The sequence below is a fragment of the Typopeltis vanoorti genome, chromosome 21, assembly GCF_054136105.1.
Source record: "Typopeltis vanoorti isolate ZY-2024b chromosome 21, IOZ_Tvanoo_1.0, whole genome shotgun sequence".
In the NCBI taxonomy this organism is placed as follows: domain Eukaryota; kingdom Metazoa; phylum Arthropoda; class Arachnida; order Uropygi; family Thelyphonidae; genus Typopeltis; species Typopeltis vanoorti.
This window is the reverse complement of record NC_143569.1, coordinates 34,496,726-34,511,719: the sequence shown is the minus strand read 5'-3', so window position 1 is coordinate 34,511,719 and position 14,994 is coordinate 34,496,726. Positions and strand designations below refer to the sequence as shown.

The 14,994-nt window shown below is 33.4% G+C and overlaps 1 protein-coding gene across 5 annotated transcripts in view; it reads right to left on the bottom strand.

The window, feature by feature from the left end:
- Positions 1 to 14,994, bottom strand: part of hyd (E3 ubiquitin-protein ligase hyd) — a 680,323-nt gene that overhangs the window by 101,976 nt on the left and 563,353 nt on the right. For all 5 annotated transcript variants that reach the window (XM_090411567.1, XM_090411569.1, XM_090411568.1 and 2 more), the window contains one exon: positions 4,768 to 5,009. In XM_090411567.1, the coding sequence (XP_090267693.1) occupies positions 4,768 to 5,009 (242 nt within the window). The remainder of the gene's footprint in view (positions 1 to 4,767; positions 5,010 to 14,994) is intronic.

Below are 14,994 nucleotides of genomic sequence, written 5' to 3'. Positions count from 1 at the left end.
ATATTGTAGTAACCAGAACTTGTTACTCGGTGGTAGATCATTTTGAATGTTTCCTTATCTTCAGATATGGTCTTATCAAAGCCCTCTCATGTGGGAGAATAACTTGTATGTGGTTTTTTTTTTTGTGTATGTGGTAGCATATGCATGTATTTTTCTTAGCCAAATGCTAAATAAATAACCACACCACTAATCAAGAAAAGAGCCTGATACATGCTTTTGATCACACCCTTAGCCAGTTTCCAGGAATGATCCCAAGCTCTCCAGTCTCCCCACATATCCAAAGTACCACAGACCAGATATTGTAGTAACCAGAACTTGTTACTCGGTGGTAGATCATTTTGAATGTTTTCTTATCTTCAGATATGGTCTTATCAAAGCATTCTCGTGAGAATAGCTTCCTTACTTCTACAAGTAAGTGTTCTTTTCTACACCACAGTTATCTGATGTGATGATCACTTCAGCAATGCAGCCTTTAAGCTTTGAATCATTGTCACTATAATTCCTGTTACTAGCTTCAACCACTTGACTATTGCAGGCAAATTACTTTGCCTGCAATAGTCATCAAATCTAAAATCCACAACCTTGCGCTTAGCAACACTAAACTGACATTCACTGCCATATGCCAATAGCACCAGTTCGTTAAGATCAGCCTGAAAGGATTCTGCATCTGATAATGTCCTTTACCAGCAAATTTAACTTTTCCCCCATCAGCATATAATTGGATGTTCCCTATTACCTTTGTTAATATACAAGTCCAAAAGCAATGGTTAAAGCAGAGAATGGTGATAATGCCCCCCCTCCCCCTCTCCATCACCTTTGTTTTCATGGGTCGAGCTCTTCCATACATCATTCCTTCCTCTGGTACCTGCTAGTCAACCACTCTCTCACCATCTCCCATGTCTATTTTGCATGCCTATTCATTGTATTTGTATGATAATTCCCAGTGTGGACTCCTGTCAAATATCTTGGCAAAATCCAGATGATGGGCGCTAATTTCGGTACACAGATCTTGAAAATAACTAAAGGAATACCATTTGGACAAGGAGCCTTAGTATCAAGATTAATCATGCTTCTGATGTTCTTCTGGTGAAAGATCAGTGGCATGTGCAATGAGCAGCTTGTGACAATGCGATTTGCATTGGTTGTTTACACAAGAGTTGAAGGAAAATACTGATACTGAGAGGTCTCCATTAACCTTCCAATATATCCATTCCTCTTATTCCAATCTACTTTCACTTTGATGTAATATGTGAGAAAGTTACTGTTGGACATATCCTTTAACAGAGTCATGTTATCCTCTATAAACAATCAAATTACTATCTACCCACATCTGGATGAAGTTTCTGGCCAGTCTCTCCAGTACTTGAATACCTATTCTAGAGATACAGACAAGTTTATAATTAGCTGTATCAATTCAAGCTCCATTCTATATCTTGCTTTCTTTTCACTTGTTAGAAATCATGTTTCTGTTAAGATCTAAATCAAACAACCAGATCAAGGGCACTACTAATTTTCTTGCACATTTCTTTAGCATCCACAATGATACCACTAACACCACTGTTGTGTTTGTGGCAACGTGTTTAACATCTCTATTTTATATAACCTCTTTCTTTTCATCTAGTTCCAAATCAGCCTTTGGAGATAATGGGTCTGTTTGGAACATATACCTTACCATAGTAATTACTTAATAATTTAGCTAGTCCCTGTGCATTTGACACTTTCCTACGTTCTGCATTTGCCAAGGTTGATCCTTTCATGCTTTTTTTGGTACCTGCCATTCTCACTTTACTCACCATACAGCAAAATAATTCTCTCATATTTCCTTTGGCTGTTCAATTAACTTTTTTCATGGTCCTAATTTTGCATTTTACACCATGGTTTCTTTAGCACATTTCTCCCAATATTGATTCCAAACATTTTCTTTTATTGTAGTCATTTTAAAGTTTTGTTCATCCATTTAATTTCCTTACAATTTATTCTCCTAACTCTGGAGATGCAGTCAGTTACAGCTTCCTTCCGAATCCCCTTGACCACTTCCAGTACACTATTGATACCTGTACAATCTAGTATTTTGAGGCAAACACCATTGGAACATTGCCTTCAGTGACTATTCACTTCACTGATCCGTTCAAAGTCACTTAAATGACAAAATGTTTCTTCAATGAATTGTATTCACTGTTATTATTATCCTTCATAAGTAAACTTTAATGTTTTGTCAAAGGTTAAAGTTGGTCAACTGAGTCATCTTCACTACAAGGAAGGAAGGGCGGCGTCAGGTTTCTGATGGTATTTTCTACATCAAGAAATAAAATTACTCGTGATTCCATTCCTCTTGGATATTTTATACTGCTGTTTAATTGTTTCTTATCTCATTTCTTTTTATTTGTCTCTGTCTTTAACATTCTTTCTAAAATGTTCCAATTATTTATTTAGCTCTTTTATACATAATTTAGCTTCCCTACATTTTTTCTATACTCTCTAAGAGTAGATGCTAACTTCCCACTCAGTAACTGTTTTATATGATTTCTTCTTTTCATGGACCTACTTGAACTTCCTGTGTCCACTAAAGAATTCATATTTTCTGTCTTTGTAATTAATTTCATGAGATGCTGACTGTGCCAATTGCCAGATCTGATATTCTTCAGATTTTGTCACTCAGTCAGTAAGGTGTAATTTTTGTTTCTAAAAATTATGTTTCCCAATACTATTTAAGTTCAGATTTTCTATTTGAAAATTGTTTGATTCTTTCAGACATTTTTCTTTTGAATGGGATATTCATTATTAAACAACATACACTCTTGAATCTTGGATTGATCAATCAAAGACTATTGCTATGAACAAAAAACAGATAAGACTTTTCATACTCATATTCTATTCATGTGAATTTATATACATTTTTGTGTTGGAAGATGATGCTAATGTGTATTCTGAGAAGAAATCCAGTTGGTATTTGCCATTAACAATTTATTAAATTTGCCTTTTTTTTCTCATAACATTTCTGTATGCCTGAGACTGATTTTCTACTCTGTTGTTTAGTTTTCCAACTAAAGCCAGTTTTTTCCTTTCTGTTAGTTGTCTTCTCTAACATTTCAAAAAAGTCCCCCCCCCCCCCCCCATGCTGACAGAACTTTTCATGAGATCACAAATACAAATAAGCTTTATCTTCTAATTCCTAATCTGCTAGAAACAGGCTCACATTTAAGAAAGTTATCTTCATGTTTAGTCTCAGATATCTTCATATTTGACCTTGAATAGTACAGCCTGAATGTCTGAATAAATTATCATACTTACCATTTAGAAGGATCTTAACTGTTTGAGTCTGTCAATATGGTATTTCTTTAACTCCCTTGCTTACCCTAATTCTTTTCCACTAATGCTTTTTATGATGGCACCTACTTTCATTACCGCTGAGATTATTCCAGAAGGTGACTTTTCACTGTTCTCCCTTCCTCCCTAATGAAAATAGCAATGTGCCTTGTTTAACTAGGCAATTCCCCAGAATTACGTACCAATTTCCCTGATGTTTTTATGATGGGATCTACTTTCATTACTGCTGAGATTATTCCAGAAGGTGACTTTTCACTGTTCTCCCTTCCTCCCTAATGAAAATAGCAATGGGCCTTGTTTAACTAGGCAATTCCCCAGAATTACGTACCAATTTCCCTGATTACGTACCATTATATGTATGTAGTTTTGACTAATATTGTATACAATTTGGATGGCCAAGTCCCAAATGATTAGTCCTTTTTTATTTGTTCAATATGGTGGTGGTCTCCTCTCAGTTAAGGAGTTGCTATAAATAATCTGCAGCACTAATGCTGACATTTTTAGAAGAAAGCCATACTCAGTAGTATATTCTCCTTCAAAATTTTAATATATTCATTTAATCACTAAATTTAAGACCATTAAAAATTCAGATATAGCATACCATAATAGTGTATAAAGATGTAGTAACATAACATGATATCTTATTCACTATTCATCTCACTTATCACTAATTTTTTTTTATTAATTTTATTTTTATATTATTATTATTTTCATTGATTACATGATGTTTCAATCCTTCATATGTTCATGTTCAGAAGAACTACACTGAGTGTAATGTCATTTCTATCTTGATTACCTTGATTATATATATGCAATTTTGACTAGCATTGTATACAATTTGGATGGCCAAAGTCCCAAATGATTAGTCCTTTTTTATTTGTTCAATATATATGTGGTGGTCTCTTCTCAGTTAAGTGAGTTGCTATAAATAATCTACAGCACTAAGCTGACATTTTTAGAAGAAAGCCATACTCAGTAGTATATTCTCCTTCAAAATTTTAATATATTCCTTTAATCACTAAATTTAAAACCATTAAAAATTCAGATATAGCATACCGTAATGGTGTATAAAGATGCAGTAACATAACATGACATCTTATTCAATATTCATCTCACTTATCACTAATTTTTTTTTATTAATTTTATTTTTATATTATTATTATTTTCATTGATTACATGATGTTTCAATCCTTCACATGTTCATGTTCAGAAGTGTAATGTCATTTCTATCTTGATTACCTGAAACTGCTCTTTAAGTTGGATGAAAATTATGATTACCAAAATGTGTACAAATTTATGTGTACTTTAAATGATAATGACAGATGAATGAAGTAAAGATCCTTGGGTGTTAGTGCATATGGAAATGAATGCCCAAATACTATAACCATGCTAATAAAATTCAGATATAATAATTGGCATATAAGCAAAGATTCTTCTCACCGGCCTAAGAGCTTGCACCCTAGGATAAAGACGCTGACCAAGTTGTTGTCGATGAGGATTCAGATGCTCGTTGCTTCCCTGAACGCTACTGCCCGCTTCTCCTGGCATAGTAAATGGAGGCGCATCATATCTCAGTGTTAATTGAGATTCTCTTTCTCTTACTTCTCGAGGTCTTTGTGGTTGACTTGCTTTACGCTGTTGTTCTCTTTCCCGTTCTCTTGACCTCAGCCTTTGGATTAGATCTAAAAAGTAGTTTTTTTTTTTTTAAAATTCCCCTTTTCTCTCCCCTCAAAAAAAAAGTAATAATAATGAAATAATGACTTCTCTTACAATGAAATTCTTTATAATACATGGGCAAAACAATTTTACACCTCATTAAAATTTATTGCAAAACACATTTTAAATATCATTTTTACCAGTGATATTTAAAACAATGTCCTTTATGTGAAGAAAATATTTAAATGTATTTCTCATATAAAAGAGTATACACAAAAATTCTTCTTTAAAAGTAGATTTTACAAATTCTTGATTTTTTTTTTAATCAGGAACATGAAATTGCAATTTCCAAGAATCTCCCAAAATTTTATTTCATTCATGTAATATTTACAAATTCTCTTAAATAAGAATTTTGTGTTTACTCTAGTCATAAAATGCTATAATAATGAATTGTAAATTTAGCATATAGGGGAAAAAAGGTAAATTTTAATTAATATTAGATATTCAAAAAATATATACGTACAGATAGGTAACAACATACACTCGTTGAAAAAAATAAGTTTGAGATTAACATATAAGAAATTCAAAGTTCATACTAAATAAAAAAAAATAAATAAGATAATACAATAATAAACTACTACAAAGATTTAACTATTTACATTTATTGTTATTTTTTATTATTATTATTATTATTTTTAAAGCCTTAATTGCTTGGTAAGAGTGTCTGGATTTTCGTGAAGTTAAAAAAATTTTTATTTTGGATTGACATAAGTCTAGTGGTTAGAAATGCATGAAATGAAATTTTTAGGTTTGGTGTCAGTACATACATTGCTTCATATAAATTCATTTCATTTCTTAATGATGAAAAGATCTTGTCTGATTCAACTGACTTTGATTTTACAGTCAAAACGAATCTAGTGGGATTCATTTTTTCTATTTCTTTTTACATAGTGCTTTTTGCTTCAAACTCGTCTACTGAAGTACAATTTCACTTGAAAATTTGTTCCATTATCAACTTCACAGATCTCATAATTTCATTTTTACTTGCCATCCATAACAAAAATTCATCAATAACCTCATTTACACAAATTAGGTTATTGAGATAAATAATATTGTCTCTATATTTAAAAAAAAAATGCTGTTTGATTTCTTGGAACATTGTATTAGTAATAATCAGTCCATGTCCTGAGCAGAAATTCAACAGGTATCTGCCATTATTATTAGCTTTGCTCTTTCTCCAAATTTTCTCAAAATATTTTTGTATGCCTGACAATCAATTTCCTACTCTGCTATTTAAATCCCCAACAAGGACCAATGTTTCCTTTTTCATTGTGTCAGTTCTCTAAAGCCTGAAAAAATTCCTCCACTTCTACCCGGTAGAACCTTTTGTGGGATCATAGGCACAAATAAGTCTCATTGTCCAGTTCCCCATTCTGATATTTGCCCACATCATTCTACTTGATATTGCCTGCCATTCAAGATGATTAGCCTCGTATTTAGTGTTGAATACTATAGCTACTCCTTTTTCTTGATTGTCATTGCTGAATATAAATTTTGTATTTATTGCTCAGAAAAATCTCACCAGTTTTTGTCTATTTTGTTTCGTCACTCCTATTATGTCGATCTGGTGCTTATCCAATTCCTCAGCTAGCTCCATTTCTTTGCCATTCAGGCTTCTTATGTTGATGATACCGATCTTGAACGTTGAGTTGGGGTATGTTTCAAGATTTGTTCCAATAACTGACTTTTCGCTGTTTATCCTAGTTCCCTGTCAACAACAACGGAGGCCTTGTTTAACCAGGTGACACCCCAGCCGGCATGAAATTCTGTCATGTTGTACCATCATTTTATATTGTGGTGTAAACTAATAAGAATATAATTTGTTCGGCTAAATCTCAAATTGCCAGCCCATCCTCATTCGTTCACTATCCAGGTAGATACCAAAGAGGGTGCACCATGAGAAGGTAAGGATTGGACATTAGGTCAATTCTTCACATTCCTTAAAAGACTATGTGGAGGTCTCCTCCCAGTTATACAGCTTTGACCCTTAAGCACCCCCCCCCCCGCATCTTACTGGCATGCAATTTGTAGACTTACAAAGCCCAGTACAGTAAGTACATGGATCTGAGTTATGCAGATTTGTATACACATGATAGTGACACTTCTATTTATGCCTAGCAATGCTATCAAGTGGCTCTTTGTAAACATAATCATCACCAATTTCCTGATATATACCATCAAAAGGTGTTCAAGGTTACTATGACAGCACTACATGATTAAGCTTACATTATTAATCTCCTATCAACAATTTTCCTCCAAATCAATCTATTACTTGTGAGAACTCCAATATTGTCATATCTAACATTTTGTGCTTCTAAGGCACTTTTGCACGAATCAATAGACCTAGACCTTGGTCTTTCTCTGGGTGTCCTTCCTATCATCTTGGCATCAAATGTCTGTTTTGCTAACCTTTCTTCACCCATTCTATTTAACTGGCCATACCACCTTAGATTAGCTCTGCTTACATATTCTTGAATGCTAATAATGTCAAGTTCATTTCTAATATCTTCATTTTTAATATGATTCCATTACTGAGGCCATCTGTTCATTTCCCTAATTTTTCTAAGAACTCTTATATCTGTGGTCTCTAATCTTTGATCAAGTACTTTATTTCTAACCCATCTCTCAGATCCATAACTTAAAACTGGTTTAAACATTGCCTTGTATACTAATAGTTTGGTGTTTTGGCTAATTTCTCTCTTATTCCATATAAATTTATTCAGCTGGCTACTCATCATACCAACTTTGCTTATTTTGTTGTCTATTTCCAGATTTAACCCCATCTTCACTGAAAACTGCACCTAAATAGCTGAAATATTTTACTTGTTCTATAGGATCTCCATTCAAAGTGCAGCTGAATTCTATGCTCCTGCCTATTTTCATAGTTTTGGTCTTTTCATGGCTGATTTTCATGCCAAATTTGTTACAGCTGTTATTCAATTTAGTGAGTTTAGGAGTACATCATCATCATCTCCAATTCTAATACCAGACTTGATGCCACTTTCTTTCATAACGTAATCTATATATATGATGAATAAGAGCGGGCGGAGATAATGTGCTTCCTTGTCATACCATGATTTTACATCAAACCATCTTCCTGTATTTTCTTAAATTCTAACTGCTGACTGACAACTTAAATATAGACCATGTATTGCTCGTTATAATGTTCCATTCACCAATATAGTTGTAGTGTATCAAATCGCTTTTCTCTCGGCACCTTGTCATATGCCTTTACCAGATCTACAAATCTTAAATACAGATCCTTGTCATATTCCCACAATTTCTCAACTATTTTCTTAAAGTGAAAATCTGGTCTTGACAACCTCTATTTGGCCTTCACCCAGCTTGTCTTTCTCCAAGTTTCTCTTCCACAAAATTTTTCAACCTCTTTTCAAGTATGCTTGCATAAATCTTACCTGGAACACTTAGTAGAGAAATTCCTCTGGAATTCTCACATTCAGTTTTATTCCCCTTTTTTTATATATAGATGATACTGTGAGAACTCTACCCCAATCATTGGGATTTTGACCTTCTGACCAGGCACTCTGGTCAGAAGGTCAAAATGGAGGTATGAAAGTTTTCAGTGTAGCCACTGAATATTTGCATACCTCCATACTTAAGCATTTCTAATATCATCTACTCCAGCTGCCTTTCCACATTTCAGGTTATTGATGATTTTTTCTACCTCGAGTATGGATATGTACTCCTCTTTGCATTCCTCTTCAAAATTTTCTAGTATGGCTCTGTCATTGCTTGGTTCATTTAACAGTCTTTCAGAGCAATTACTAAAGACAACTTTTGGGCATGCGCCAACTTATTTGCAAGGAACTTCTGGATATCCTTATCTTCAGTTTTCAGGACACCTTTATCATCTTTGATTCCTTTTACAGTACTCTTTCCTCCATTTCTAAGCTTCTTCAATTGCCTCAAGAACATTTTGCCACCATCCTGATATTTATTTTCTATATTCGCACTAAAGTCTTCAGGATTTTTTTTAAGCTACTTTTACACACAGCTTAGCTCTCTTACATTTTTCTCTGCATTCTTTTAGGGCATGTGGCAACTTATTTGCAAAGAACTTCTGGAATGCTTTCTTCTTTTCCAGGACTGTTTCTTTAACTTCTTTTGTTCGCCATGGTGTTCTTATTTTTCTATCCTTGCAAACAACTTCACCACATACCTCCCTAGCTGAATCAATCAATGTCTTCTTCAAAGTTTGCCAACGAGACTCCAAGGTTTGGTGTTTTCAATTTCTTTCATTTTTTCTTCAATAACATTTTACTTGTAAAAGCTGCAACTTTAATTCTTTTTTTTAAAATTTTCTTACATACTGTTCTTTTCAATGTGATATCCATTTTTAACCTTACTAAGCAATGGCCACTTTCAATTTCAACTCCTCAAGCCCTGGTGAGAGGTAGAATTCCAGATGACTGGAGTAGAACTCTCATAGTTCCCAACTATAAAAAAGGAATAAAGCTGAATGTGAGAATTAAAGAAGAATTTCTCTACGATTCTGGCAATTCTGAAAAGAGGATGAGAAAATTTGTGGAAGAGTATCTTAAGGAAGAACAAACTGGATTCAGGATAAATAGAGGTGGTCAAGATCTGATTTTTACTTTCAAGAATCATCATCAATTTTCTGATATGTACCCTCGAGGGGGTGTTCAAGGCTACTATGAGAGCACTACATGATTAAGTTTACATAATTACTAATCTCCTATTAAAGATTTTCCTCCAAATTAGTCTATTACTTGCAAGCACTCCAATATTGTTGTATCTAACATTTCATTCTTTTAAGGCACTTCTGACTGAACCAATCCAACGAGACCTTGGTCTTCCCCCGGGTCTTTTTCTGTGCTGTTTTGACACCAAACACCTGTTTTGCTAATCTTTTCTCATTCATTCTATGTAAGTGTTCATACTACCTTAGATTAGCTCTGATCACACATTCTTTAATGCTAATAATGTCAAGTTCCTTTCCAATAATCTTCATTTTTAATATGATTCCATTACTGAGGCCATCTGTTAATTTCCCTAATTTCTCTAAGAACTCTTATATCTGTGATCTCTAATCTTTGATCAAGTATTTTATTTCTAACCCAACTCTCAGATCCATAACTTAAAACTGATTTGAACACTGTCTTGTATAATGCTAGTTTAGTATTTTGGCTAATTTCTCTCTTATTCCCTATAAATTAATTCAACTGGTTCCCTGCCATACCAAATTTGCTTATTCTGTTGTCCATTTCCAGACTGAACTTTTCATCTTTGCTAAAAACTGTGCCTAAATAGCTAAAGTTTTCTATGTTCCTCCCAATTTTCATAGTTTTGGTCTTTTTATTGTTGATTTTCATGCCAGCCTGGCTGGTCGAGTGGTTAGTGTATCCGCCTCCCAGCCAAAAGGCTGCGGGTTCGAATCCCGCTGTGGGCATGGATGTTTGTGATTGACTGTGGAAATACCAGTGGTGGTGATCGGCGATAGATGCCGTTGGTGTAGTTGCAGTCAGTTGGTGGATTGTGAGTGGTGGAGACAGAGTTGTAGAGTGGATGCCCTCCCTCGATGAGTCTTTGGACTCCCTGGAGGTGACAAATAATAATAATAATAATAATGTGCATCTTTATCTTATCAAAACCACCTTCAATTCTAACTGCTGACTTACAACTTAAATATATACTATGTATTGTCCTGCATAATATTTCATTTATTTCATACAATTGTAATGTTTTGAATAGTTTTTCCTTTGCCACCTTGTTGGTGCCTTTTCCAGATCTACAAAATTAAGTACAGATTCTAGTCATATTCCCATGATTTCTCAATTATTTCTCACAAAGTGAAAATCTGATCTTGACAACCTCTATTTGGCCTAAATCCAGCCTATCCTTCTCCCAATTTCTCTTACATAATTTTTCTCTACCTCTTTTCAAGTATGCTTGCATAAATCTTACCTGGAACACTTAGTTGAGAAGTTTCTGTGTAATTCTCACATTTAGCTTTATTCCTTTTTTTATGAGAGCTCTACTCCAATCATCTCGAATTAAACCTGGCATTAAGCAGTGTAGCCACTGAACAACTTTTAAACCTCCATATTTAAGTGTGGAGGTTTAATAGATGATATTTGATCATTCTGGTCGAATATCATCTATTCCAGCTGCCTTTTCACATGTCAAGTGTTTTACAGCTTTGTTTTCTATATCAAGTTTGAAATATACATCTGTTTATAACAACCTGCATATGTGGAACAAATTATGCAATGTGTTAGCCATTCCATTACTTAAAACAGAATAGGTTTTTTTTTTTTTTTTTTTTTTTTTTTTTTTGAGTATCCCCTACCAGTCAGCGATGGGAAGAGAGTTTTGATTTTTATAATTAATGAATTAAAATACCATTTATGGAAAGAAAGAAACATGGATTTGGAAACCAGCAATATGACATACAAATGCTTTGCAATATTGTATTGTGGAAATTTTATTGTTCAGTCAGACAATTTTTATATTTAGAAAGAGTCATTCTAGGAGCAACATTCACAAGGAGATAAAATTCTACTTTTACTATGAGAGGTTTTTTTTTAAAAAATTTTTTAAAAGGTCAATTGCAGGGATGACTGGAGAGCAATCCCAGGCAGTTAACTTAGATAAGGCTAATAACTGGGTATCAGTCATCTTTGCACTTCAGTTTCAATTGGTCTTTTAGTTGTTCAGATGCATGAGACAGGCGATAAAGGAAAATTGATATAAAAGAGTTAAGGCCTTTATCTCTCAGACTATCTACTTGTCTTTTCTTTCTCCTAATCCTATCAGGCTCTCTTGCACCCCTATACTAACTATTAACCACTCTAGGCCTATGATGAACACCCCTTTACTTTTTCACCTCAGTAAAGGTTGAAAAACCGGCATAGGTAGTGGTCCTTCCTATAATGCATAGTATTTATACATGTGCTTTGCATTATGGGACACTAAGGCAATTGATGTGAAGTCGAAGTCATTAACCTCTATATACAAGTAGCCCAATCCTTGAAGATACTTCATGTGCAAACCTTGTTTGCTTACACTTGGATAAAGGATTAAACCAAGAATATAATTTCTTGGCATCTTTAATTCATAGTATAGCTACAAGACAAAACTTTCAACAAATTATATTCTTGTTTTTATCTTTCACCTAATACATTAATGTTTGCACATGAAGTAACTTCATAACTAGGTTATATGTGTATTTAAGCAAATGGCTTCACATCAATATATATATTACATGTACAAATATACATGATTTTTTTTCTTCTCGAGAACCCTTTTTATAACTAAATTTTAGTTATAGGACTTAACTATTTGCCACCATCTTTCTCTGTTGAAGGCTTTCCAATGTTAACCACCCATCTTAACTAGGTCCCAGCATTCCATTTTGCTCTTCGGGACCATCAATGCATTTGTGTTCCTTCGTATGGTGCCACTGAGAAATAACTTTCATCCCCAATATATGTCTTACTCATTATGGGGTTTAATGGCATAAATACAGCAAATATAAATAATTAAACACCACCTTTTATTTTTGCATCCTGTTCAACTAGTTCCTGTTTTGAACTAGTTGAAGTTCAACAAGTTAACAAAATTTTTGAATCTAACAGTGCAAATAAGACAAGATTATTTGAAGACCTTTCTCGTTTGATTAGCTATATTGCTAATATGTTAGTGCTACCATCATCCAGAGTCGATCCTCTAGAGTCAGAGATTGATGACTATTTGGAACCCAAACCAAATCTTGGTTACAGATTTGAAAGAAAAATTTCAGAGTTGACGATACAAAAGAAAATAACACAAAATGATGAGCACAGTCTTAGAAATAGAGCAAGACGGTTTCTTCTTGGTCTCTTCAAACAGCTTAAGCAAAAGTTGCCTGAAAACTTGAATATTTTAAGAATGATCTCTTCTTTTTCTGTTGACAATACCCTAAAGCATATAAAAGAACCTGTTACTCCCATCTTAGAAATAATGCTGAAAACAGAAAAAGATATTGTTGCTGCTGAATACTACACTATCCACTTAAATAGATGGACAAACATAGAAAACACTGAGATATTCTAGGCTGAAGTACGGCATCTAGAACGAATTCATTTAAAGAAATTTCTCGGTGTGCATAAATTTATTAATACTGCCAAATTCTATTGTGGAAATTGAATGAATTTTTAGTTCATTCAATTTCCAATGCATTTGAAATTGAATGAACTAATGAACATTTGAAATTCGAAATGCAAATGATGACAGCTATTTTGTCAGTCAAGTATGGCCTCAAGCATAATAACAAGTGCAATAAAGACTATAATTTACCAACATCTACACTGAGTAATATTGGAATGATGGCTACATAAATTAAAGCTGAAAATCTAAGTGAAAATGCAGAAGACCACTTGGAAGATGTCTTTCAAGGAAAGACATCTTCCAAGTGGTATTTCCATTTCTTAAATGGAAATACCACTTCATCGTGAGTAAAGTAACTAACTGAAAAGTATCTGCTACTACTTCTAAAATTTTAGCTTTAAATTTTTATTTTAACTCCTTTTTAGCTCTTTTCTAGCTTTTAAGATTTAGGTGTTTTTAGTAATTTTCCTTTAGCAACATTGCTAGCCTGTTGGCTAGCCTTAGCTGTGTTAAGCAGGAGGCATGAGAATTAAAGTTTCCCAAATTTTGGGAAGCATAATACAACCATATTTATTAAGATTAGATTGATTTTTTAATTCTGCTGCTGATTATAAAAAGCCTTTCAAATTTGTATTTTTTGTAGTGAAGCATAGTAGTTTTTTTCCGTTTGTTTTTGTACAAGGTATTTGAGGCACGGTCAGCAATCCCTGACTGACTATATTTATGACAACAGAAGAATTTTTTGTGTTCTTCTATGCAGATCTCCAGTTTGTCCATAATGAGATAAGTTGTAGGATAAGGGAATTTTGCAAACACCTAGTACTGAAAGAAGAGGTAGAGGATCCTTGGGAGAGCAAATGAGGTAGCCAGCTTTAGATAGGGTTTTTGAATGCCATGCAAAAAAAAAAAAAAAAAAAAAAAAAAAAAAAAAAAAAAAAAAAAAGACTGTACTTTTTTTTAAGGTCCTGACTATTTTTTCTGAGGTGCCCTGGATATAAGGAACAATGATAGCATTACTATAGTTAATATGTTGAGAGGGATGCAAGGAGAGGAAGGAACAATTAATTTGTTGACCTTTTTGGCAAATGTAGCCATTGGACAAGAGAGTCTGGCAAATAAAGGAGAGGACTTTAAGTCTAATCCTTTCCATTTAGTGTTTGTGCAAATTTGTGTGTGTTTTTGTTAATTTAATATTGTTTCCTTGATGATGCCTCAGTGACCGAGATGAAATATAGGAATGATTAAACGTGTTGCTTAATTATTTACATGTTCTGTATTTATTTGATTAAACCAAATAATGAGTTTAAACCTAAATAAAGTAAGTCTAAATAGTCAATATGTCTGGCTTATTTCCATTGAAAGTCTCTTCTATAGCCAATATTTTTGTTTTTATTCTTATATCTTTATGCTTTCTTTTGCCAAGTAGTCTGATATTTAGCATGCCCCTCTCTCCATTTTATGCTTAGTTTTTCTCATTCTGTTTAGTATTTGTTTTTTATTCTTACTGTCCATATCTCTGATCTGTAAGTCATTAAAGGGATGATACATTAGTAGAAAATGTTCAGTTCTATTTTCAGATTTAATTTTACTACACAGTAAATTTTAAAAAAAGAAGAATATATAAAAAATAAAATGAAGAATTTAGCCAAGCTTAATCGCTTTTGGCATCCTGAAAAGTTTGTCAAAACCATCCAACTTAGCTGAATTCAAATTTATTTATTTATTCTTAAAATATAAATATTATTTCAAGCTATACATATTTTTACATTTGATCTATTTTATTATTTGTCTATTGTTATTTGTTCTTTTGTTATCTGGTTT